At 40.9% G+C, this 21,361-nt stretch overlaps 4 protein-coding genes across 5 annotated transcripts; 1 reads left to right on the forward strand and 3 right to left on the reverse strand.

The window, feature by feature from the left end:
- Window positions 1-54: 54 nt before the first annotated feature.
- On the reverse strand, window positions 55-3,404 carry med19a (mediator complex subunit 19a). The gene is made up of 6 exons (XM_026330276.2): window positions 3,037-3,404; window positions 2,468-2,590; window positions 1,865-1,998; window positions 1,570-1,666; window positions 1,395-1,489; window positions 55-463 (listed from the first exon to the last, which is right to left on the reverse strand). Exons 1-6 carry the CDS (start codon window positions 3,254-3,256, stop codon window positions 398-400), a joined length of 735 nt encoding a protein of 244 aa, XP_026186061.1. The 5' UTR covers window positions 3,257-3,404; the 3' UTR covers window positions 55-397.
- Window positions 3,405-3,485: 81 nt separating this feature from the next.
- pmf1 (polyamine modulated factor 1) lies at window positions 3,486-5,375 on the reverse strand. Its single transcript, XM_026330277.1, has 5 exons — window positions 5,010-5,375; window positions 4,580-4,685; window positions 4,348-4,448; window positions 3,999-4,194; window positions 3,486-3,669 (listed from the first exon to the last, which is right to left on the reverse strand). The coding sequence occupies exons 1-5, from the start codon at window positions 5,234-5,236 to the stop codon at window positions 3,604-3,606; spliced, it is 696 nt and encodes a 231-aa protein (XP_026186062.1). The 5' UTR covers window positions 5,237-5,375; the 3' UTR covers window positions 3,486-3,603.
- Window positions 5,376-6,091: 716 nt separating this feature from the next.
- On the forward strand, window positions 6,092-10,888 carry tmx2a (thioredoxin-related transmembrane protein 2a). Its single transcript, XM_026329863.2, has 8 exons — window positions 6,092-6,346; window positions 6,475-6,535; window positions 7,635-7,748; window positions 7,919-7,995; window positions 8,763-8,869; window positions 9,439-9,504; window positions 9,634-9,763; window positions 9,866-10,888. Exons 1-8 carry the CDS (start codon window positions 6,158-6,160, stop codon window positions 10,028-10,030), a joined length of 909 nt encoding a protein of 302 aa, XP_026185648.1. The 5' UTR covers window positions 6,092-6,157; the 3' UTR covers window positions 10,031-10,888.
- Window positions 10,889-11,430: 542 nt separating this feature from the next.
- zdhhc5b (zinc finger DHHC-type palmitoyltransferase 5b) lies at window positions 11,431-21,349 on the reverse strand. 2 transcript variants are annotated; one of them, XM_026329859.2, is made up of 12 exons: window positions 21,243-21,349; window positions 18,470-19,895; window positions 17,953-18,074; window positions 17,579-17,736; window positions 16,819-16,991; window positions 16,572-16,674; window positions 16,382-16,473; window positions 15,942-16,074; window positions 15,314-15,422; window positions 15,033-15,139; window positions 12,995-13,929; window positions 11,431-12,503 (listed from the first exon to the last, which is right to left on the reverse strand). In XM_026329859.2, exons 2-12 carry the CDS (start codon window positions 18,616-18,618, stop codon window positions 12,398-12,400), a joined length of 2,187 nt encoding a protein of 728 aa, XP_026185644.1. In that variant the 5' UTR covers window positions 18,619-19,895; window positions 21,243-21,349; the 3' UTR covers window positions 11,431-12,397. The 2 variants fall into 2 exon arrangements, with proteins under 2 accessions (XP_026185644.1, XP_026185642.1); XM_026329857.2 differs by having other exon boundaries at window positions 21,055-21,343.
- Window positions 21,350-21,361: the final 12 nt, after the last annotated feature.

The following is a 21,361-nucleotide window of genomic DNA, read 5'->3' on the forward strand; positions in this document are numbered from 1 at the left end:
CCAGTTGTCAGTATCAACTTGTCACAGGAGGTCTTACAGGGACACACAAACAAATGTAATAACCAAAGTTTATTTGATTTTGGCATTATGGTCAAAAGATATCACAACAAAATCAAAGAGGGTCATACACACAGTGCCTGCTCAATCATTCATAAGACCACACAGCTCATGAGTGGCTTTTTCTCCTTTACATTGTTCTGTGAAATTACTTCTTTTCATTCATACACAAGCACACCATATAATTATTTGCATTATTTGACTCAACCCCCCCCCCCCCTCTCTCTTTAAACATACTCTCAATAATACAATTATCTGTAAAACACATGCACACATCCTAGTACAAAATGCACAGTCGCGCACACATCCAAACACAGGCATGCACACAGTGGGCTCCTGCCTATCTGAGGCTATTACTGTTGGGCTGTGATCCAGCGAGGCCGGGGTGGTCAGGACTGTGGCGGTTCTGGGTGGGCAGAGAGCATCAGCAAAGCACAATTAATAATATTCATTCCTGGTGAATATAATTAATGTTCATAATAAGAGAGGGGACTTGGCAACGTGTGTAGGACTTTGATGGATGGAGGAAAGGGATAGAAATCAATAGTTGTAATACTCACACTGTAGTCTCATTCAGAGAACACACTTAACAGAACACATGCGAGATACTACCTGAGCCAAATACACTTTCTGAATCAAAGTGGTGGGTGATATTCAACAGATAAAGCACATGATTACTGAACCTACAGGGTTACAGGATTACTACCTGAGAAGTTGTTGATTTAAATAACAGTGAAAACCACAAGCTACAAGACATAGATGCCTGTTTTTTTGTTTGTTAATATAATGCCAAATGTATCATATATGATACATGAGTTTTTGAGCCCTCAAAATTACTAAAAAATTGCATTGAATCGCATATGATACAAATTGAAACTCATGTACAGAAATTAATATTTGATTTTTTTTTTTGTTCAGAATGACCAATAAAGGCTCCAGTTTCAAAGAATTAGAATTTTTTGTCAATTATTTAATGGCTTGGGCTTTACAGAGTTACGTAAGCAAGAAAATGATCCTGATGGGGATGTTCTCCTGGGATATTTTTAATAGGTAAAAAGCAAAGAGTCTTGTCTGCAAACTTGTTCAGAGTTCTTTTATGCTATAGTGACCAAACAACACTTTTAAGTTTATGAATTGTCTTAAAACTGGGAAAGTGTTCCATATCTGTTACTAATAGGAATCCAGTATATATTTTTAGCTAATTAGATTTAGGCATGGGTTTGGTGCAGTTAAGTTCTGGACAGGAGTTTTGGATGGATTTCTATTTTTCTCCATGACTACACTGGCATAATAAGGGATGCTTTCTAAAATACTGGGGTCTTAACAACTTTTCTTACCTTTTTCTTTTTCTTGTCTTTCTTCTTTTTCTTGCGGTCAGGATCATCATCCCTCTTTTTCTTCTTCTTCTTAGGATCAGAGTCTGATGGCGTTTCTGAGATATCAAAATTAAGCATGTCAGTGGCCTGTAAACATGTCACATTCCCTTGTGTGTAGGTATAGTTTATGCCATACCTTGAGGCAATGGGTCTTGTGGTCGATGATGTTTGTGCTTGTGTTTGCTTTTCTTCTTTGGAGGCTGTATGTGCATCAATCTGTACTGTTCTGGCAGCTGGGAAAAACAAACAAAAACATGCTAGTGAGTTACGTGCTGAACAGAACAGTAATTAACAAATTAAAAAGCTAAATTAAAAATGTGATTAAAAACACCCCTTTCAGAATATTCCAAATAAAGATAATTTGTTATAATAGAAATCAGTGTCTACATACTACAAATGTGTAGTCTGTGTGCATTGTATTTATTTAGTACCGGTCCTGTGTGTAGTCGGAAGCCAGTAAGCAGAGCACCAGTCAGCGGGCTGAAGGAGTTCCCACACACTGGAGGCTTATCAATTAGAGAGCGCAATGAGCTGCCGTCCTGAGTGCCTGGACAGTCTATCATACCTGCATCACACATGGAAAAAAAAGACAAGTTGGAACACTGGTGGAAAGCTAACACACAACTTAATAAACAATTAATCAGGAGGCATTTGAATGGTGAGCAAGTTTTTAAAGAAAAACAGTGACATGTCTTGGTGTTTCATTGAGCTTGTATCATTTACACTGTTTGGTATTAGATATCTGCACCACAATAACAGATTCACAGACTGTCCTTTTCTCTATATATATCTATAGGAGTTTGCTGTGGTGTGGTTTTTTGGATAGTTCAGTATCCTGCAGTAGAATGGGGGTCTGGAGATGGGAAACTCCAACAACACGAAGTATTAGAAACAACACTGAGTGAAAACAATTTTGGTTTGTTGGACTTGTCTGTGTCAAGAGCTGGGAAAATGCTTTTGATGACACTAAAGAAGTATGTGCAGCCCTCATTAACATTTGGCTGTCAGATCACATTAGCTCCTGTACAACCCACCTGGTAGCTCTGGCAGAAAGTTGCTGAGCTTCTCCTTCACCTTCTTCCCGCAGAATTTGTTGTAGGCGTGTTCAAGGTTGTAGTGCGTGATGAGGTTGGTATTTCCCGTTAACTCGTTTCCCACTAAACACACAGGCTCGTATCAATACAATCCAGGAAAACATTACAGACAGACAAGCCGTGTCATGTGTAACTAATTGCTACAGGTTGTCATCCAGATAGCTCATCTGAAACTCTTGGTGGCAATTTGCAACTGAGGCTAATGTTACTTCAGGACAGCTCATTCACAGCTGTTAGCGTTACACAACGTTTCACTTTAAAACGCAAGGATTAAAACATAGGAAACTGTCTCATAAAATGTTTTCTTGTGTCACATACAAGACTAAAGCCAATCAATGAAAAGCAGGTGGGCAAATACCAGCACACTCAACATTTGAACACATAGCTATCTTGTTAGCTAGATAGCTTGGTTAGCATTGTTTACAAAGTGCTTAGCAACCCTCTGTAAGAGTTCAACTCTTGAAATTTTACACTCGAAACACGCAGTTGTTAAGATAACTCTGTAGTACCAGGCAGCTCTCGCAGTAAGTAGAAAGGTTCATTCATGGCTCCGGGCTTCCGCAAAGCAGGCCCTTCATCCCCGAGCTGTGGTGGCATCTGCCCCGCCATGGAGACTTGATTTTGCGGCAGAGGCGGCGGAGGTTTCCCCGGTCCGAAACCCAGAGACGACGAGCCGGGCGGTCCCTGAGCTTCGTTTTGCCCAAACAGAGATGAAAACATTTCCGTCATATCTATTACGAATAATATATTTACAATAAAGGACAGCGGTGATTTCTTTTCAAGCCTAGTCTTGTGTCTATCACGATGATGTTCACCGCGAATCCATCCGAGTGTCAACTACTCGGGTCTTCACTTCTTTGTGTCTTTACTTTCTGGGCCCGCGTACCGTAAAATCTGTCATAAACACGCACAATACCGTAATGATCAGTGTAGGTTGACACAGATTTAGGCACTGAGGTCACCAAACAAATTTTATTTCCAAGATTTGAACGTGTATTTTCAGACAAATAGTACATAAATTCTATATGTACAGTTAAGTTAGCTGACTTGTCAAATAATTTGAAAAAAAAAAAAAATCACACATCAAAGACTTTAGCAGGGCAGAGAGAAGATGCCAGTCTTTCAAATTCTGTGACTGATGCCTGAAAATGAGAGAAAATACACAAAAGCAAATCTGTTAACACTCGGGACAAATATTTGCATATTCCTACATAGTGTATAGTGCCCTCAGCTGACAGTGTCCTTCAAAATGTACCAAATCGTGGTCTAGAAATAATAAAGCTGAATTCTTAAACAATATATAAAACATCCATGCATGAAAGATTAAAATTAAAATTGTATACCAGAAGTTTAAGAAAATTACAAATTAAACTATAGTTTGGGGCACCTTATTTGATTTAGTGGAAATATGAATCCCACTGCTAAAAGGTTTCATTGTAAATTAAAATACAAAATAAAATTTTCCTCTCACCTTCCACTCATCAACAGTTGCTAAAATGCGGTTTTCCGTCTCAGCAATACTCTCTCTGCCGGCCTGAACCTTTTGTGCTAGATCAGCATTCTCTGCTTGGATCTTTTTCAGCTCCAGACGCATATAGGCATCCTGCTTTTGATAGTACGGTATCAAAAAGCTGCAAAAGTCCTGCTCAGGAACCCCACTTGGACGCCTAACACAAAGAAGGTTTAAATTGTATAGTTGTGATACTGTACACAGTGCAATTGAGAATGCATCTAAATTATAGGTGTAATGGTGAGAGGGCTAAAGGCCTGTTTGTCAATCTTTCCATACAATATTAGAGCTTTTAGCTCTGTTTACTGACCATGCAGGGTCTGGATTGTTCTTGGCAGCCCTCTCCAGTTTGTCCAACTCATTGAATTTCCGTTCTAATTGGCCTTCTTCAATTAATCTGTTGATGTCCTCCTTCACGTGTAGAGACACAAGTAGTCATGTAAAAAAAAGGATGGTAGACCAATGCCTACATGTATAATACAAACAAAGCAGTGAACCTTCCATTTGTTATTTTTTCATACATATAATAAAGCATTGTGCACCTGTATAGCTTTCTGCAGCTCGTCTTTGAACTGCTTGTAAATGCTCTCCATTCTCTGGGGGTTCTTCTTGTACAGTGGACGAAAGATACTGGCGAATCTGTTAAAACTGAAAGAAAGCAATGTCAACCAAGAGTGACATTTACTGACTAGACCGTTTATTGATTAATCAAAACGAAATGAGCTGATAATGAAAGTCATTAGTTGCTGCTTTAAAGTCAAAAATGACTTATTTTGAGGGCTAGGAAACCAATAGTTATACTCCATTTTCAACCATAGTAAAAAATAATAATTGGTTATAGTATGTGTCTTTATGTCTCCACACCCTAATCTAACTTAGCTAAGTTAACTTTACATACAAAGCTTCTAATAACGTTTCTGGGGGAGGTGCAAATTATATACAAAAATATATAGTGAGGTTATAGCACTGTACCTGGCATCGTGGATAAACCTCTCCAGGCTCTTCTGCATCACTTTTTCGAACAATTTCATCCTGTTAAACCGAACTTCCGTCTCCCCGGGCGGCTTACAAACCGATTCAGGGTCTGACATCTGTGAGGAAACTTCTCCTTTTGCTTCATTAGTCTTAGTTTCAGTGGAGTCTCTGTCACGTTTATTATCCACAATCTCTTTTTGTGTTGCTATTTCGCTCTCCTCCATCTTCACCTTCCTTTGTTTACGTTTCGCAATAACCGCCAAATCTTCTTCTTTTTGAGATTCACTGCGGGGGTTGAAAACAACGACACGGTGCACTAACGCCCCCTACTGGTCTGGAGTGTGGCTCGGGATATTATTATTATCCATCCATCCATCCATTCATTATCTATACCCACTTATTCCTATTTAGGGTCACAGGGATCTGTTGGAGCCTATCCCAGCTCTCTTTGGGTGAAAGGCAGGGGTACACCCTGGACAGGTCACCAGTCCATCACAGGGCCACATAGAGACAAACAACCTCACACACTCACATTCACTCCTATGGACACTTTAGAGTCACTAATCAACCTGACATACATGTTTTTGGACTGTGGGAGGAAAGGAATTTCCCAAACGTGACAATAATCCCAGACACAATTTATTTCTAAAGATGAAATGACCTGAGCAGGTGTGTTTAAGGACGCATCTTGAGTATTTTAAAGGAGAAGGTAGAAGACCTCTTCAGCAAAGAGCAACTGAACTTTAAACTAAGACGTGTCAAATATTTATTTTCGTTCTTCTTGGGCTTTTAAAACACTGAGAGTATTTATATAGAGATAATTATGTTATTATAAAGTAAGCACATCTGTCCACTCTCGTGTTGAGAAGAGTATTAAATATAAAAATATTACTATAAGGTTTTATTTAGACGTGATAAAAATTGTGCGATTAATTGCGTTAACTATAAATAGTCATGTGGTTAATCGCGTTTAAATACTTTAATCGACTGACAGGTGTAACGACATTATTTTTAGTAATATATCTAAGGCAAAAGCCTGTGCCCATAAACATACAAAAGTTCTCCTTTTCGGCGCCTGCGCAGTCCAACCCAGTGGGGTCAGCTGTCACTTTTCCTCCTTGTGTCTGACTGTCGTGTCTGGCAGCATGGGGCTAATAACAGGGATCTGCACCTTCTTGTATCACCTACCTCAGATTTACGAATGGCTGCTGAAACCCTATTATATCACCTCGTTCTTCATGACCGTCGCCTTCCTGGTTGTTCGAAAGACTCCCGGTCTGTGCGAGCACCTGGCGACCCAGCGGGAGGACGGCAACTCCTGCGACTTTGACTGGGTGAGCCCGGTGGGGATAATGTTGCGCCGCAGCGCTGCCTGCTGCTAAAAATGGGTGTAAAGAAGACTGAGCTAATTTCCTCACTTGTCACAAAGTTGTTTTCACGCTGAAATGTTTTTGTTTCACAGAGAGAACTGGAGATCCTCATGTTTCTCAGCGCAATAGTGATGATGAAGAACAGGAGAGCTAGTAAGTAGTAAATTCCCCCACCCATTATTCAGACGCTCTCTAGTATTTCTCAGCGTATCAATCATTAAATTGTTGTCGCTTCTCACCTCTGTATAAATATTAAGTCCTGCATCATCCGTTTGTGGCATTTGACTTGTCAAAATCAAAACTTTTTAAGATCTTGTTTCAGTTTATGTTCAGCTTGTTTGATGGAAAGTTGTATTTTAGTCAAATAACCAGTACTGTGTAGCAAGTACTTAATACTGAGAAATGTTATCAACAGTTACTGCCATCATTAATAGGTCTTATAGTTACTTTCTTTACCAATCAGTTATTGTTCAATGTATCAACTGGTTTAAAAATAAAAACCCATCATTATTCCCTGAAGTCTAAGGAAAGACACTCAGATATCTTATTTGTGTAATCAAAACTGATCTTAAAGAATAATGAATTATTAACATTATTGGTAATTAATATGTTTTGTGTTAGTCAAGTAATCTGATTAGAGTGTAGGATACTGATTGAGTCCTGGTGCCAGTAGAAATAAAGTAATGTAATGTCTTGATCAGTCTGAGCCCAACAACAAATGTGTCCCTGAGGCCTTAGGTGGGTTAGTGTGTTAATCCTGCCATGCCTCTACCCCACTTCCGGACACAAATACACACACATTGGTGTATATATGTAAACCGACTTCGCCATAACATAGCAAGTGATCGTTTACACCAAAAACAGTCTTATCAAAAGTGGACTAAACCTGCATGTGGCCTGTTTCAGTGGTGTTCAGTTTGTGAGGAAGTGAACCATACAAGAAAATGTTCTTCTAATGAAACCTCACCTTTAACCTAAATTCATGTGACTTCACTCGACACCACAGTGTACCTAACAATATGGACATTAGGTATTAGTGTGGTTTGATGTGTGGCTGTTGAACTTTAACCAACTCTTTCTCCTGAAGCCAGGTGCGAAGCTCTGCCACATCCAGGAAATGCCTTAATAAAAACCCTGCTTTGTTGTGTAAACACTACGCTTGCTGTGTAATCCTGCCTTCCTCTGACCTTGTATCCAAATGGCTGAAGGTTATTTATGTACTTTATTTGTGTTTCCTCCTTTCTTTTCTCAGTAACACTGGAACAGCACATAGGCAACTTGTTCATGTTCAGTAAAGTGGCAAACGTCATCCTTTTCTTCAGGCTGGACATTCGGCTCGGCATCTTTTACCTCGCGCTGTGTCTTGGTTAGTGCCTTTCATCATCTTCGAAACAGTTCTGCCACTCAGAATAAAAAAAAATAAAAAAATTCATAGCATCCGAAAATGTGAAAGATTTACATTTAGCTTTTGTTTTCATCCACTGAGATTCTCTTTAGTGTAAACTTTAGTACTTTATCTACTGTGATCTTCTCCAGCATTCGTCATGACCTGTAAGCCTCCTCTCTACATGGGCCCAGAGTACATCAAGTACTTCAGTGACAAGACCATAGATGTGAGTGTTACTCAAATAACTATTTTGAATTGTAGTTGGTCTTTAGGCTATATTGTACTACTCTCGATCTCTCACTCGCTCTCTGTTCAGTCTGTTGGGACTGACTGTTAATCAATTATTCATATGCAAAATAATAAGAACATAAAGACGTGAGCTTCTTGGATGGTTTTCTTTTAGTTGGTAGTGTTTGCCTTGTGGACTTCGAACATAGAAAGTCCAAGTGATGGATTCATTACTTAAGAAAAAGTACCAAAGTTTCCAAATACCTCCTACTTCAAAACCTTACTGAAGATAAAATACGAAAGTATCAGGAAAATGTATGATTTAAAGGAGAAGCAATTTAATGATGATTCTGGTTGAAATTGAAGTAGCTTTAACTACTTCATATTATACCTGAGTGGTTTTAAACCTGTGGTTGGGCCCCTCCCAACAGTCATAAGTGGTCACCAGTTGTAGGCCTCAAAATAATTGAGTAGAAAAGAAAACAGTCCCCACATATTTACAATATATTCACTTTTTTGGACTTGATTCAAAGTTTTTGTGCTTTTATTGTGAAATAGATAATTTGACCTCTCCGAACAATCATTTAAATGAAACCATCAGAGGCTTTTTGTCAGAATCAACATGGTTAAAAGCAACTTATTTAATCTTGAAATAAATCTTATCTGAAAAAACAATCTGGTAACTACAGCTGCCAAAAAAGCTGCCAAACCACCTGGACAGGCCACCATTTAGGTTTAAATCAATTTGTGTCATTGAAACATTAGGAGGAGCTGGAGAGGGACAGTCGTGTCACCTGGATTGTTGAATTCTACGCCAACTGGTCCTCTGACTGCCAGTCCTTCGCCCCTGTCTTTGCTGACCTTTCCCTGAAGTGAGACATCACCTCATTCTTACTCTCACATTTGTGTAACAGACTAAAATTTGCCTTCTCTGTTCTGGGACTAACATGTATCCTAGTAATCAAAGTACTGATGCTTACTACAGCTCAGTCCGGGTTTCTCTGCTGTAGTCACTCTCATTTGTTGGTCATCTTCAAATTCACAGCTGTATTTAGTAAACATATTTGACGATATTTTTTTATAAATATACATTTCATGCAGAATAATTCAATGTACTTAGCATCTTAAATGTAAAATAATTACATTTACTTAGTACTAGCTTCAGGCTTCTGGCTTTTGACATATTTGTAATAGTGGGGTTTCATTTGATCATCATGAAAGATTGGCTTAAAACTTCCTTTCATGGTTCATGCCAAATTTCTGTCCCGATTTTACATTTTGAAAATTCAATGTAGCTGAGATGTATTTAATGTTTCTCTCTTCAGTCATAACTGCATTATCCAATGACTGAGGTGTTTCAGTGCTGCATGAGAAATCTAAGACTAAGCATGTTGGCTGCAGTTCTGACTTAAAGCCTAAATGTCTCACGCATCTGCTGCAGGTACAACTGTGCTGGACTCAGGTTTGGGAAGGTGGACATTGGGCGCTATGGGGAGGTTTCACAGAGGTCAGTCTTCTTTAATGATGCAGCAGTAGTTTTAATGCCTCGATATTGATTATGCCTTTCACAAATTCCTTATTTGAACAGATTCTATGAGTAGACATATTGACAGTCCCATTATTTGTTTCCAAACAGGTACAAAGTCAGTACGTCTCCCCTGGCTAAACAGCTGCCCTCACTGGTGCTTTTTCAAGGAGGGAGGGAAATTATGAGACGTCCTATGGTGGACAATAAAGGGAGAGCTGTATCTTGGACCTTTAATGAGGTGTGTCTGTTCTGACAAACACATGGAGCGAATACTGAATGGATGTCACTTGCTTATTCATGCCTGCAGTCATGACAGTAATGTGGTTTATGTCATCCCTAGGAGAGCATCATCAGAGAGTTCAACCTCAACGAGCTCTTCCAGAAATCCAAAAAGCTGAACAAAGGTCGTGGTTTGAAAGGAGAGGAGCCAGTGGACGACGACAACGAGCTCCATCCTGACACTGACAACCCTGAGCAGCCCACAGAGAGCAAGAAAGACCAGTGATGTGAAGAGGATGATTCAGAGAGGGGCTGCATGAAGGCTTCAACAAGAACTAGCTGTTATTTACTGTACTTTAAAAGAAAGTCCACATTCCTGTGGTCTGTCTGGGTATGATGCCGTCTGGTTTGAATACAAACATGCAGATGATCTAGTAATGATTAGGGACATTTTATTTCAGATATTATTGACAACAAATGCCTTTTTTTGTAAAGACAGATCTTGGCTACTTTTAGCAACAACACTCCGTTGTGAACTTTTGATGCCTGTATTTTCAAACTGGTGTGTTTACTGATGTCTCATATTTCCAGACATAAAGTGACAGGTTAAACCAAAGACTGCATGCACCATTAGAATTCATGACACATTCATTTTTTAAATCAGTTTGACCTTTTTTTATTCTGAGAAGACATCTTTTTAAAAACTCTTTGTAAGGCCATTTTGGAAATGTCTTTAATGTACTTGTTACAGATATTTGTGAAACTTGTTCCATTCATCACAGCCCACAATAGCAATATTTTGTCTCACATAGAGGTTTACTTACTATACTCATAGTTTCAAATGTTCAGTGGCCACAATCCTTGGCCAAAGCAGGAAGATAATTAACACAGGTTCTCTTTATCTCCATATGATGGCTGCTTGTGCTGTTAATGATGCTTCTTTTCTTGTTACCACCCACGCACGAACAGAGTGTGCATTTGACAAGATCCTCAAGTATGCGCACAAGTGAAGCATTCAGCACGACGAACGAAAAATCACATGCACACTGAAGACAAAGCCTTTGAGGGTTCAAAACTCATAACACAGTTGTTTGGGTTGAATGATGATACTTGTCTGCCCCCCCCCCCGGGTGATGTGCCACATTCAGCCAGCTTTGACATTCTACTCTAAACAATGCTGCGGGCTTTGAGTTTTTTTTTTTTTTTAAAAAAGAGTAAATTAATTTTAAAAGTTCTCACCTGCTTTACTTTTTGCTTTTACTTTTTTTTTTCAGAAAAGTGTAAAAAAAAAAACAAAACAAAAAAAAAACGCTTGCTCAGTATGAGTGGTCTCAAGGCAAAAAAAACAAAAAACAAACAAAACAAATCAACACTCTCCAATAGCAAGCCAGTCCCTCCTTAAAAATGTATTCAATGGCAATTTAAATTTATAATCTTCTTTATATAAAACATTCATAATTCCTCTTCAGAACAAAGAAATTGTAGAGGCTGCCTTGAAACTTTGTCCAGACCTACAAAGTTGTCTTGTCAGGTGAAATAAATAAGCCCTTCCCTCACTGCCCCTATTTGGCTGGCCATTCATTAAAGGTATAAGGTTCTGCTAGCATCTTGACAGACAAAACATTACAGAAAAGAAGAAAAATAAACACCAAAAAGACATACAATGATCTTAAAGCTACAAACAGATTTTGCATAATGTCTCTAGCACAAACATTACAAGCGTACATTCCACAAAGATGCTTGTGCTGCAAATCATGATTCAGAAATTTCTTTGTGGCTTTCAAAAATTAAGCTCAATTTTTTTTTTTTTTTTTTTTTTGCTGCTTCAGCTGTCCACCTAAGGATCATCATTCTCTTTGGACGATGAAAATTCCAGCAAGAGCTCATGAGTGGCTGATGCAGCCATCAAATATAAAACAGGCAACTGATTTGAAATCGCTTTCATGAATAATTACACACAGTACATCTGCAACCCTCATTGATAGTCATCCTCAATACCTGACGATTTGACCCTATAACAATCTGTAAGATTTTACATATTTATATAAAACAATATTTAAAAAAAGATTTATAAAACTAAAATTATACTGTGTTTATACATTGGACACTTCTCTCCATGACAGGCTGTGTGGTCCATTCAGACACTGGGAAAGATGACGTTTCTATTGGTCAACAGTCCTAAACCCTCCCTCTTTAGTTTACCTCCATAAATGGATAAATGCTATCCTTTTCTTAAGTGTCAAACACCATTGTCAATACTCTGTACTGTGCTAAGGTACCAAAGTTAAACAGCAAATCATTGAATAACTGTGTTCTATAGACATATCTGTACCCAGCCGTGATGATTCAGTCACATCAGTCTATGGCTCAAAAAGTGGCTAAATGGAGACAAACTGATCATGTGAAAAACAAACCGGTGTCCCCAGTTCCTCTGTTCAGATCCAAAAGGCTGGTAGAGAAGAATGGCCAGTGGAGTTACAAAGATAAAGTGAGTACCAGACCGACCTGCTCCTTTAATCCCCTGCAACAGAAAACAGTCATTTTTCAGGAGCCTGCCGTCGTGAATAATATCCAGCCCAGGAAAGAGACAAGTGGAAGCAGTCCAGTGGATTTTCCCCCCTCCTTGCGAAAGACCGTTAAGGATGTCTGTCACTCAAACCGATATCTCGTAAGTGGTCCCTCCGACGCCTGTCACCTTTTTCACTCCGCCCCCTGGTTTGGGTGTGGTGTGATTGGCCAAGACTGTGCGAGAGGTGGATCTGATTGGACAGCCATCAGGAAGGGGAAGGGAGGAATGGGGTAGTGGGCAGATTGGGGGAGGACAGAGGAGAAAGGGATGTGGAGGTGAGTGGTTCTACTTCAAGAATATAACAATAAACAACGACAAACAGCAAAACATTTCTCTGCCAATGCTCTTGTAACGCCTTTGGTAACTACAGAGTGAGTAAGAAAAGGACATGGACAGAAAAAGCTAACGTGGTAAAGGCATGCTTTCACAGATGTAAACACATACTGGCATGCTTTTAACACAAATCCACACATACCAACAAACAAACAAACATCCAACTGCTACACGCTAAACAAGCAACGATTATAAACTGTGGAGGAGGAAAAGGAAGACTCACACAGATCAGGGAGGAAGAGGAAGGTTGACACAAACCAGGGAGGAAGAAGAGGAGGACTAGGAGGAAAAGGAGAAAAAGGAGGAAGAGTAGCAGGCTGACACATCTGGTGATGGATCTCTACTCACTGTGGAGCCTGTTGCCCTCCTCCGGCTCCTCCCCCTCCCAGCACAGTGCCTCCTCCTATGTGTCGAGGCTTGTGCTGAGGCCCTGCCTCCCCAGTGTAAGACTGGGACTTGCCGAGGGAGAGGCCGCGAGGTGGTGGGGAGACAGGGGGCTCTAGTGAGCGAGCTCCGGGAGAAGAGGATGAGGAGGAAGGGTTGCGAGGGGCTCGGGAAGATAAATCTTGGTTATGCTGGAGCAGGTGTTGGGTCTCCGGAGGCCCAGAGGAGGAGAATGGGGGTGGACTGACGGCACGCAGGTACGCCCTGTGGGGGGAGGAGAAAGTGGCAGAGCCCTGGAGCAGTTGCCCCTCCCTCTGCTGGGCGATCTGAGCTGAGAGGAAGGGCGACGTATAGCCCTGCATGGGAGTACTGGGTGACACCACCTCAGCCTGGCCTGTTATAGTTGCTGAGGGAAAGGGAGCATGAGACTTCTGCGGTGACAGTTCATGAGCTGCTGACTCAAACTCTGGGCTCTCGGATGGCGTCAGTAGGCTGTCATAAGACAAGCTACCATTCCGAGGCGTCTGATTGGCCAGGCTTTTGTAGCTGGTGTCTGTGGTGCCTTCTGATTGGAGCGTGGCCAGCGGGTTATGAGCTGTGTGCGCTGAGCGCAGGCTGGAGGAGCGTGAGCCGCCGGTGGACAGAACCAGAGAGGATGGGTAGGACGTGTAGGAGCGCCCAGTCAGGGAGTAACCCGACATGCCCCCTGACACCCCCACAGTAGTTCCACCAGGGCCTCCGGGGCCCTCACCCCTCTCCCCTCCCCCCCTGCGCGCCCCTACACCACCACCCACCACTGTGGCCCCGTCCAGGCTGCTCGGCTCCGAGCGGTAGCTGGGCTGGCGGCTGGACTGAAGGATGGAGGGAGATGGAGAGTCGAGACTCTCCCCACGGATCATCTGGGGAGAGAGAAGAACAGGGGGGTAAGAAAAATGTGATGTGATGAAGTTGACAGCAGTGAAGACGAGAGGAAGAAACATGAAAATCTACATGTTACCTTAGGAATAGATAACATTTTTGGTAACACTTAACTGTGTCTCCCTTTGCATTTATGAGCCGTAAATAACATTTAACAAATGTTTATAACACACTACAATGTAGCTATAAGCAGGTATAAGACTTTTGCATTCGCCAATGTGTAGTATTTGTCAGCAATTACAATTTATGTTATAAACATATTTTTTATTATTATTGTAGCTGTATTTTACGATATGGTCAGCCAGTATCTATACACCAGGCTCCAGTTTTCAGAGTTACATCAAGAAACACAGATTTCTGCTTAAAAACTACACTATGGTGTGCTTTAATCCAGCTGTTTACATACTGCTCATAACTGCTAAATAGAAGAAATTCAAACAACATATAACAGCATATCAAAACTGGATGCTTGACCAGTGCTCTACTCCATCATCACACTACTGGATTGGAAACACTGAGTGGCTTGAACAACACCGAATGTTAAAGACCGTGTGTATGAACACATATATGAAAATATAAATACATACAGTACATGAAGTACACATTCCAGTCAATGCAGTTTCAGGGGAAAGGATAGAGTCACTCAAACACACAGAGACAGCCAACACACAGATTCCACTAGCTGAGACTTACTGATCAACCGATGGCCACTGAATGATCGATTTAAAGTAAAAACAAAAACAAAACAAAACAAAAGACGAAGCATGGCATTAAAACCACAAAGGAAATTAGAAGGGGGAGTGCATAGCAGCTGACAGACCATCTGTTAAGATAATCCACTAGATAACATTTATTTTTGTTCTCTTCACTACAATAAGAAAAGATTATGTTTTACAACGGCTGCAACAAGCTTGCTATGCAATACTCAACAAGGCTGCATGTAGTTAAAATAATATGACGTGGTTGACTTCACGCTCAGTAGAATGTTCCTTTAATGTCCTAAATGTTCAGTATCTACATTATGTTATGTGAACAGTTCAAAACCAAAACTGAAAAACCTGCGCAAGCAGAAACTGAGATGTACCTTGTTTGGATGCGTGAGGGCAGTGTGGTTTCTTCCTGGGCTGCTGTAGGCTGGCCGGTACTTATACATTGATGGTGTAGGTGGAGCTTCAGTCAACAAGCTGCTCTCTGTGTGACAAGAAACCAAGAGTGACATTTGAATGAGCTGTTTGTGATGAGAAAACATTCATCTGTTTACATAAGTAGTAAAATATTTGAGGTTCCTGGATTGCACTTGATGGCCAACACGCGGGCAAGGTACCTGCACCTTCCCATTCAGCAGTTCATTTGTGTGTGTCTCACCCTCTGTGTCAGCACGGGGGAGGCCTGGGTAGCGAAGTTCTGGCTTTGGAGGAGGTGGGGGCTCTACATCAGCTGACTGGCTCTCCAACTGATCTAGACTGCTCTTGGACTGGAAAAGAGAGAGAAGTCATGAAAATCATTCCAAAACAAACAAAAACTCATTAACAGAGAACTAAGGAGCCTGCCTGGCACAGGAGAGTTGCAGAATAAACCCAGAAAAATACACAAAAAAAGAGCAAATGACTTACTTGTAACTTGAGCTGTGTAGTTCTACTGTTTACCTAGTATGAGTTATAAAATCCTGTTTCATTAACCGCTGTTGATGGTTCGGGAATAGTTTAAAACTTCAAATTCATTTATCTACTCAAGCTACTTTCCAGTCTCAGTGCCCACACAGGACACTATGTATGATAGGCTGTTTTCTGTATCGCATAGTAAGTGTTAATCAGAACATCTGTTAACCTGTGAAACACTCAAAAAAAAAAAAAAAAATAAATAAATAAATCTTACTTTTTAACTGATAAAAAGGGCGTTTTCACCGCATGAGATTTTGTGTAGTTCTGAATCCACACAACCAAATGTAGACTGCTTGTACTGAGGAGTGTTTGTTGTATTTAGGACTGCTCACCCTGGTACTGTGTCTATCGTTCTGGATGCCATTGTCCAGGACCTTGGCTTCTAGCTGGGCCTCAGTGAGAGGTGGTCTAAGAAACGGTGGTTGTACTTCCACTGACTGAGGGCTTCTCCACCGGCCTATATATCTGTAAGAGGGACACACAGATGCATTCACTTCCTAATAACATTAATACAAGCAGTAAACATGCTCAGCAACATGTTGTTCTACAGTCAAACACAATCTAACACCAGAAGCCAGTCGCACTGAAGACTTGTACTCATATATTCCATTAAGTGAGAACAATAGAGGAGGAGGGTGGAAAAGTGTAAGGGGAGAGAGAGTATTGGAAAAAAAAAAAAAAAAAAAAAAAAAGAGGCAGTGGAAAAAAATTATTGTGTAATAATGGTGGAGTGTTAAAAACGGGAGTAAACAAATGAGATAGGAAGGCTGACCTGGGGGCCTGGGAGCTGCACAGCACATGTGAAATATTCCTCAAGCAGCCGTTGGTGAAAGGGTTAACGCCTCCCCGAAACTTCCCTGTCACCTACAGGGAGAGAAAAACAACCACGCAACTTTCCAACTCACGGATACTGACAAAATAGAAAATCTGTCTGAACTGATGCAGTCAGTTCTTGTATGTACCTGTTCATTTGTGGTCCTGCCGCGGGCCACCAACACTATGTGGAACCCAGTCAGACCAGCAACTGGGACAAAAAACAGACCAGCCACACACATTACTGCCATACTGATGGGACAACGGTTAGGGAGATTACACAAAGGTTTGGTGGAAAACACAAAATTATATAGGACGAAAGTAAAATAGAAAAAGAAAATACTCTCATAATGAGCTCTGCTTTTTTATGACTGCAATATGCCAGGGGAAGGATACGTAACAGCAGCATGTGGAGTGTCCAGCTGCTGGCGGTGGTGCAGGACATAAACCAAGCCAAAGCCAAATACGTCCATGATGTGGGTGGTGAGCGACAGCAGGAAGAGGAAGAAATAACGATAATTCCTCCGACCAATACAGTTGTTCACCCAAGGACAGTGGTGGTCAAACTCCTGAGAGAGAACAGCATCAAAGGACAAGAAGGTGAGAGGAGTACCAGTACATACATATTGTACATAAAAGTACAAGAGAGAGAAACAGAAAGCAAGAAGTAATCATGATAAGACACGACTGTAACAAGATCAAAACAGATGTCCACACAATTTCTACCTCCCACACTCACACATTGAAAACTAAGAATAGGACTGATCTAGGCTGAGCATTGGGGTCACAAAGGAGTTTATAAATGCTCACAAAGAAATTAGGACTTGCTATTAAAACTGAAAGGCAGGCGCGCACACACACACACACATAATGAAAGTCAATGTAAGTAGCATTTTCAGACTGTTAGCTTCTTTGATACTTTGTAGTGAAAAAAATATTCAAATATATATCCTAATAATAACAAGACAAAGGATATGTTGTAAACTACAAACACTAACATTCAAGCAATTTGTAAAATATACAGGACCAGTAATAATAAGATTACCAAAACTCAAAAAGGCAACAATGAATCAATGCAATCGGATACCATGACCCTGTTACACCTAGTTTTCTGTATGTTCTATGACGCTAAATGTACATATATGTGTGTATGTACCTCGACACAGTTGTCGCAGACTGAGCAGTGTGAGCAGCGTGGCGGGCGGTAGAAGCGGCAGGTTGAGCACCACTTCATGCGGACCTGGATGCCTTTGATCTCCACTGTCTTATAGAGCGGAGCGCGGAAATCATCCTCTTTATCCTCGTCCTCCTCCGCTACAGACAGCAGACACACACACAGACACAGTGATAGTGTACTCACATCATATTACATGATCATATGGTCCCCAAACATTATGCCATACTCATCAAATTATTTATTGTGGATTATGTTTCGTTTCAGTCTTATTTTTTTCTCCTACATTTAAAAGCATTGCAAAAACACAATTAACTAACTTTCTACGGCAAAGACTTGCACACCAGTGTGTTTACCTCTGGGGAAGACTCCAGGGTCCATGAAAGTGGCCATGCAGAAGTTGGCGAGGGTGAAGAGGAAGATCACAGCATTGTAGATGGGAATGACAGAGGAGAAATATTCTGATAGCCATGGGCACCTGGACAGCACAAAATAGGATGCAATAAAGCAATCATGACAAATTACTGCCATAACTAATAGCCATTCGAAGTCTTATACATTTTCATTGTTGATTCAAGACATAATAGCATTTACTGTGTTTGTAAATAGGACTGGCACAGGCGTGATAGTGAAGAACTGTGTGCAAGCATGCTTACTTATCAGCTCTGAATAAATAAAGGTTAAGCAAACAACAAAAAGAAAATGTTCAAATAAAGATAATAGGATATTAACAGATGCATTTAGCACAAGTATGTACAAATTTTTATCAGGTAGTGGTGCAACTCTGTGTTCACAAACTTAGGCCTTTGGCACCATGTTTGCATTACCTGCAAGTATTTGTGTATCTAGGAAAATGGATCAAAAGACACTTACGTGAAGCAGAAGAAGAGGGTGGTGGCTCCAACAAGGAAAGTGGTGGCTGCAGACACCGGAACATATCGGCTGGGACGAAACGGGCGGGGAGAAGCAGAAGCAGGGCCTCCTACTCCTCCCCCTACTCCCCCACCACTGAAGCCCGGCATCAGAGAGCGGGAGAGAGGGGAGGAAGACAGAGAAAAAGGTAGATATCTACTGTCTACCTACTGTAAAGGGATCTTTACAGGTCACAATGGCTAATGTGGTGTCTGGGAAGAGAGGCCATGACTACAAGATTAGAAAAGAAAAGCTATGCAAAGCAGTGACTCAGAGGAAACATGAGGGACTCTCTGCATCCAGACACCAAATATCTCAGTCACTAAAATAATATACAATTTAACTTGGGTGTGTAGAGACCGCTGTATTTAATTTGTGTGCATTATCCAAATAGAAACTTACAAAAGAAAAGCTATATGTGAACAGTATGATACAAAAATATGTGCAGGTAATTCATAAATATTTCTGTATGGCTTTAATGTATTTGGTGCAATAGTATAAATAATTCTATAATGAAGCTGCTTCCTGGCACCAGTGCAACCGTAACACTGCTGTGCATGTGCAGAAAAGCACAGACACTTGAACACAACTAGAACTGAAGCAACCTAGGTTTCGCTCCACTCGCGAAAGGTCATGTTTTCATTTATGCTCATCACTGTGCTCAAGTTCTGATTGCGCCCCTCAGAGAAAATGAATGTAAAAAACAAACAAAAAAAAAAAAAAAGAACAGAAAATTAAAGAGGTAGTGGGTGGAGAGTCAGCAGGCCCAGAGCAGAAGCACATGGACGAGAACAGGCAGAGGATTGAGCGCAGCAGCTGCTGATGACTTCTGTGATTGTCCCGAGAGGGCTTATTTAGGCACTGGGTGGGCGGAAGAAACTGAGAATGAGGATCAAACTAAGTCAGCAGGGGGGAAAAAAACTAAATAAACAAGTTCACTCTTAAAACAGTTGCAGGAAGCTGCATAGCATCAAACAAAAGTCCAACTGGAACTGATTTTTAAAAAGCTGCAAACAAAAATAAAAAAAAATAAAAATATATCCAGTCTTGTCTTACAAGTAAAATAACCCAAAAGTCCAAGTAACGTCTCCTAGATTTTTGAGACCCCTGCTTTAAGTCTTTGTGTCAATATTGGGGCAAAATCAACTCATTCCAAAAAGAAACCCCATGTATGTCACCACATTGTCACCACACTCGGCCAGGTCTGGGTGTAGGAACATCTCCCACCTCCAGATTCTCTGCAGATAGACCTCCCTTGCCATTTTGCATCTCTTAAACAGAGCCATATGCAGCAAAGGTGTTACGTGGTCTGAAGCATTTTAGTCCTTGTTTCTCTTTGTCCACCTTTCTTCACTGCACTGGATTTGAGGGAAGCTATTGGACACCCCTATAAAAAGACAAATTACACAACTTGTCAATAGGAAAAATCTAAGAAAACAAAAACAAATGTTGCAAATAATTACAGCTATAACAGTAACTAGTTTCCACTTCTCCAGTTTAAGAATGCACCACTTTCCTTTTGCTACATGATGGTAAATCCAAACTCTTGGTTGGATTAAAAAAAACACAGTTTGAAAACTAGAAAAATTGTGATTTTTTTTTCACTGTTTTATGATACAGACCAAGCAATTAATAATGAAAGAACATGGCAGGATAAATTGATAATATTGAGCATATAATCAATATTTCCATACTTGAAAGGTTAATTTCCTTGTTATATTACAGGGCAGAGTTATTTACAGGTTTCACTCTAGTTTCACAACGATCAGGCTGACTAATCAACATCTTAGTGTCCTCAAAAGCTTGAGGGAGTACGCACTTCCCACCATTACTCATAACCAGTCGTTCACCAGCCTGCTGCTGTTACACAGCCAGCTGTCACCTCAGTGCCTTCAGGTGGTTAAGTAACACGGAAAAAACTGTACTGGTAATTAAAAACACGCACACATCGCGCGAATAAACCCCCATCTCCAGGTGAAAAACTAGTCTGTGCGTGTGAACCAAGTAACAGTGTAATCTGATAGTTTGGACACACCCCTCTTCTCAACAATCACCAGCACTAACAAACACAGAGCAGAGGCCGGAGCAGAGTGTCGGTGTGTGTTGTTAATCATCTCATCTTCTCAACAACAAATCCCCCTCCACTATAAAGGATGTTAATCCCAAAATCTCCGCGTCGAGTCCTGTCTGTCATGTCACCGCAACAATCCGTAGCACACAAGCCACGTCGTTAAGTGGCCGGTCGAGAAAATTTAGTAAAATTTCTGAGCACCAGCGACACGGTGACGGTTACATGTTGTTTTGAAGACATCTATAACGTTTGATCACGCCATCACTTCATCTTTGAATCACAGAAAAAGACCAAGCGTTTAACACCAGGCCATGGCAGAGCTAGGACTCAATCAAGACAACTATCAGAATGTACCTCATTAAACAGCACACTTTTTTTATCCAACTGGAAAACAAACGACACAATGTTTTAACGCAGACGAATGATAACGAGAGGTTTAAACGCGACACACACTTAGTAATGAGCTAGCTCTTACCTAGCCTCCAAAGTTTTTTGCGACACCACTCAGTCCTTTACCACAGCTACGAGAGTTAGCTAGCGTCACCTGCTAGCATGGGAGCTTCACAGTCGCACTCGAGTAGCTACATTTCACTGACGACTGACAAGAAAACTGTCGACACGTTCAACTGAACAGAGACCGCGAAGAGCAGGTAAAACAAGCACCTAATGTCGACCGCGTGAGCTGTCTTGCCTGAAGGGTGTGGGTCGTTTCGGTCCTCCTTGTTTAGCCGCTAGCAAACTAGTTAGCTTGCTGGCTAGGCCGACATCGGAATCCCGGAACT

This window comes from Mastacembelus armatus, chromosome 10, assembly GCF_900324485.2.
Source record: "Mastacembelus armatus chromosome 10, fMasArm1.2, whole genome shotgun sequence".
Lineage (NCBI taxonomy): Eukaryota > Metazoa > Chordata > Actinopteri > Synbranchiformes > Mastacembelidae > Mastacembelus > Mastacembelus armatus.

Bases quoted from the DNA above. Each gene is read 5' to 3' on its own strand.
- med19a (XM_026330276.2), bottom strand. From the start codon at position 3,256: ATGACGGAAATGTTTTCATCTCTGTTTGGGCAAAACGAAGCTCAGGGA. The intron at 1,667-1,864 runs GTACTAAATAAA...TGTTTTTCCCAG, and splicing joins TCCGACTACACACAGGACCG to CTGCCAGAACAGTACAGATT. The intron at 464-1,394 runs GTAAGAAAAGTT...CTGCCCACCCAG, and splicing joins AAGACAAGAAAAAGAAAAAG to AACCGCCACAGTCCTGACCA.
- tmx2a (XM_026329863.2), top strand. From the start codon at position 6,158: ATGGGGCTAATAACAGGGATCTGCACCTTCTTGTATCACCTACCTCAG. The intron at 6,347-6,474 runs GTGAGCCCGGTG...TTTGTTTCACAG, and splicing joins ACTCCTGCGACTTTGACTGG to AGAGAACTGGAGATCCTCAT. The intron at 9,505-9,633 runs GTCAGTCTTCTT...GTTTCCAAACAG, and splicing joins TATGGGGAGGTTTCACAGAG to GTACAAAGTCAGTACGTCTC.
- pmf1 (XM_026330277.1), bottom strand. From the start codon at position 5,236: ATGGAGGAGAGCGAAATAGCAACACAAAAAGAGATTGTGGATAATAAA. The intron at 4,686-5,009 runs GTACAGTGCTAT...GCTTTCTTTCAG, and splicing joins AGGTTTATCCACGATGCCAG to TTTTAACAGATTCGCCAGTA. The intron at 4,195-4,347 runs GTCAGTAAACAG...TCTTTGTGTTAG, and splicing joins AACAATCCAGACCCTGCATG to GCGTCCAAGTGGGGTTCCTG.
- zdhhc5b (XM_026329859.2), bottom strand. From the start codon at position 18,618: ATGCCGGGCTTCAGTGGTGGGGGAGTAGGGGGAGGAGTAGGAGGCCCT. The intron at 16,992-17,578 runs GTACATACACAC...GTTCTCTCTCAG, and splicing joins TCTGCGACAACTGTGTCGAG to GAGTTTGACCACCACTGTCC. The intron at 16,675-16,818 runs GTATCCTTCCCC...TTGTCCCATCAG, and splicing joins ACTCCACATGCTGCTGTTAC to TATGGCAGTAATGTGTGTGG.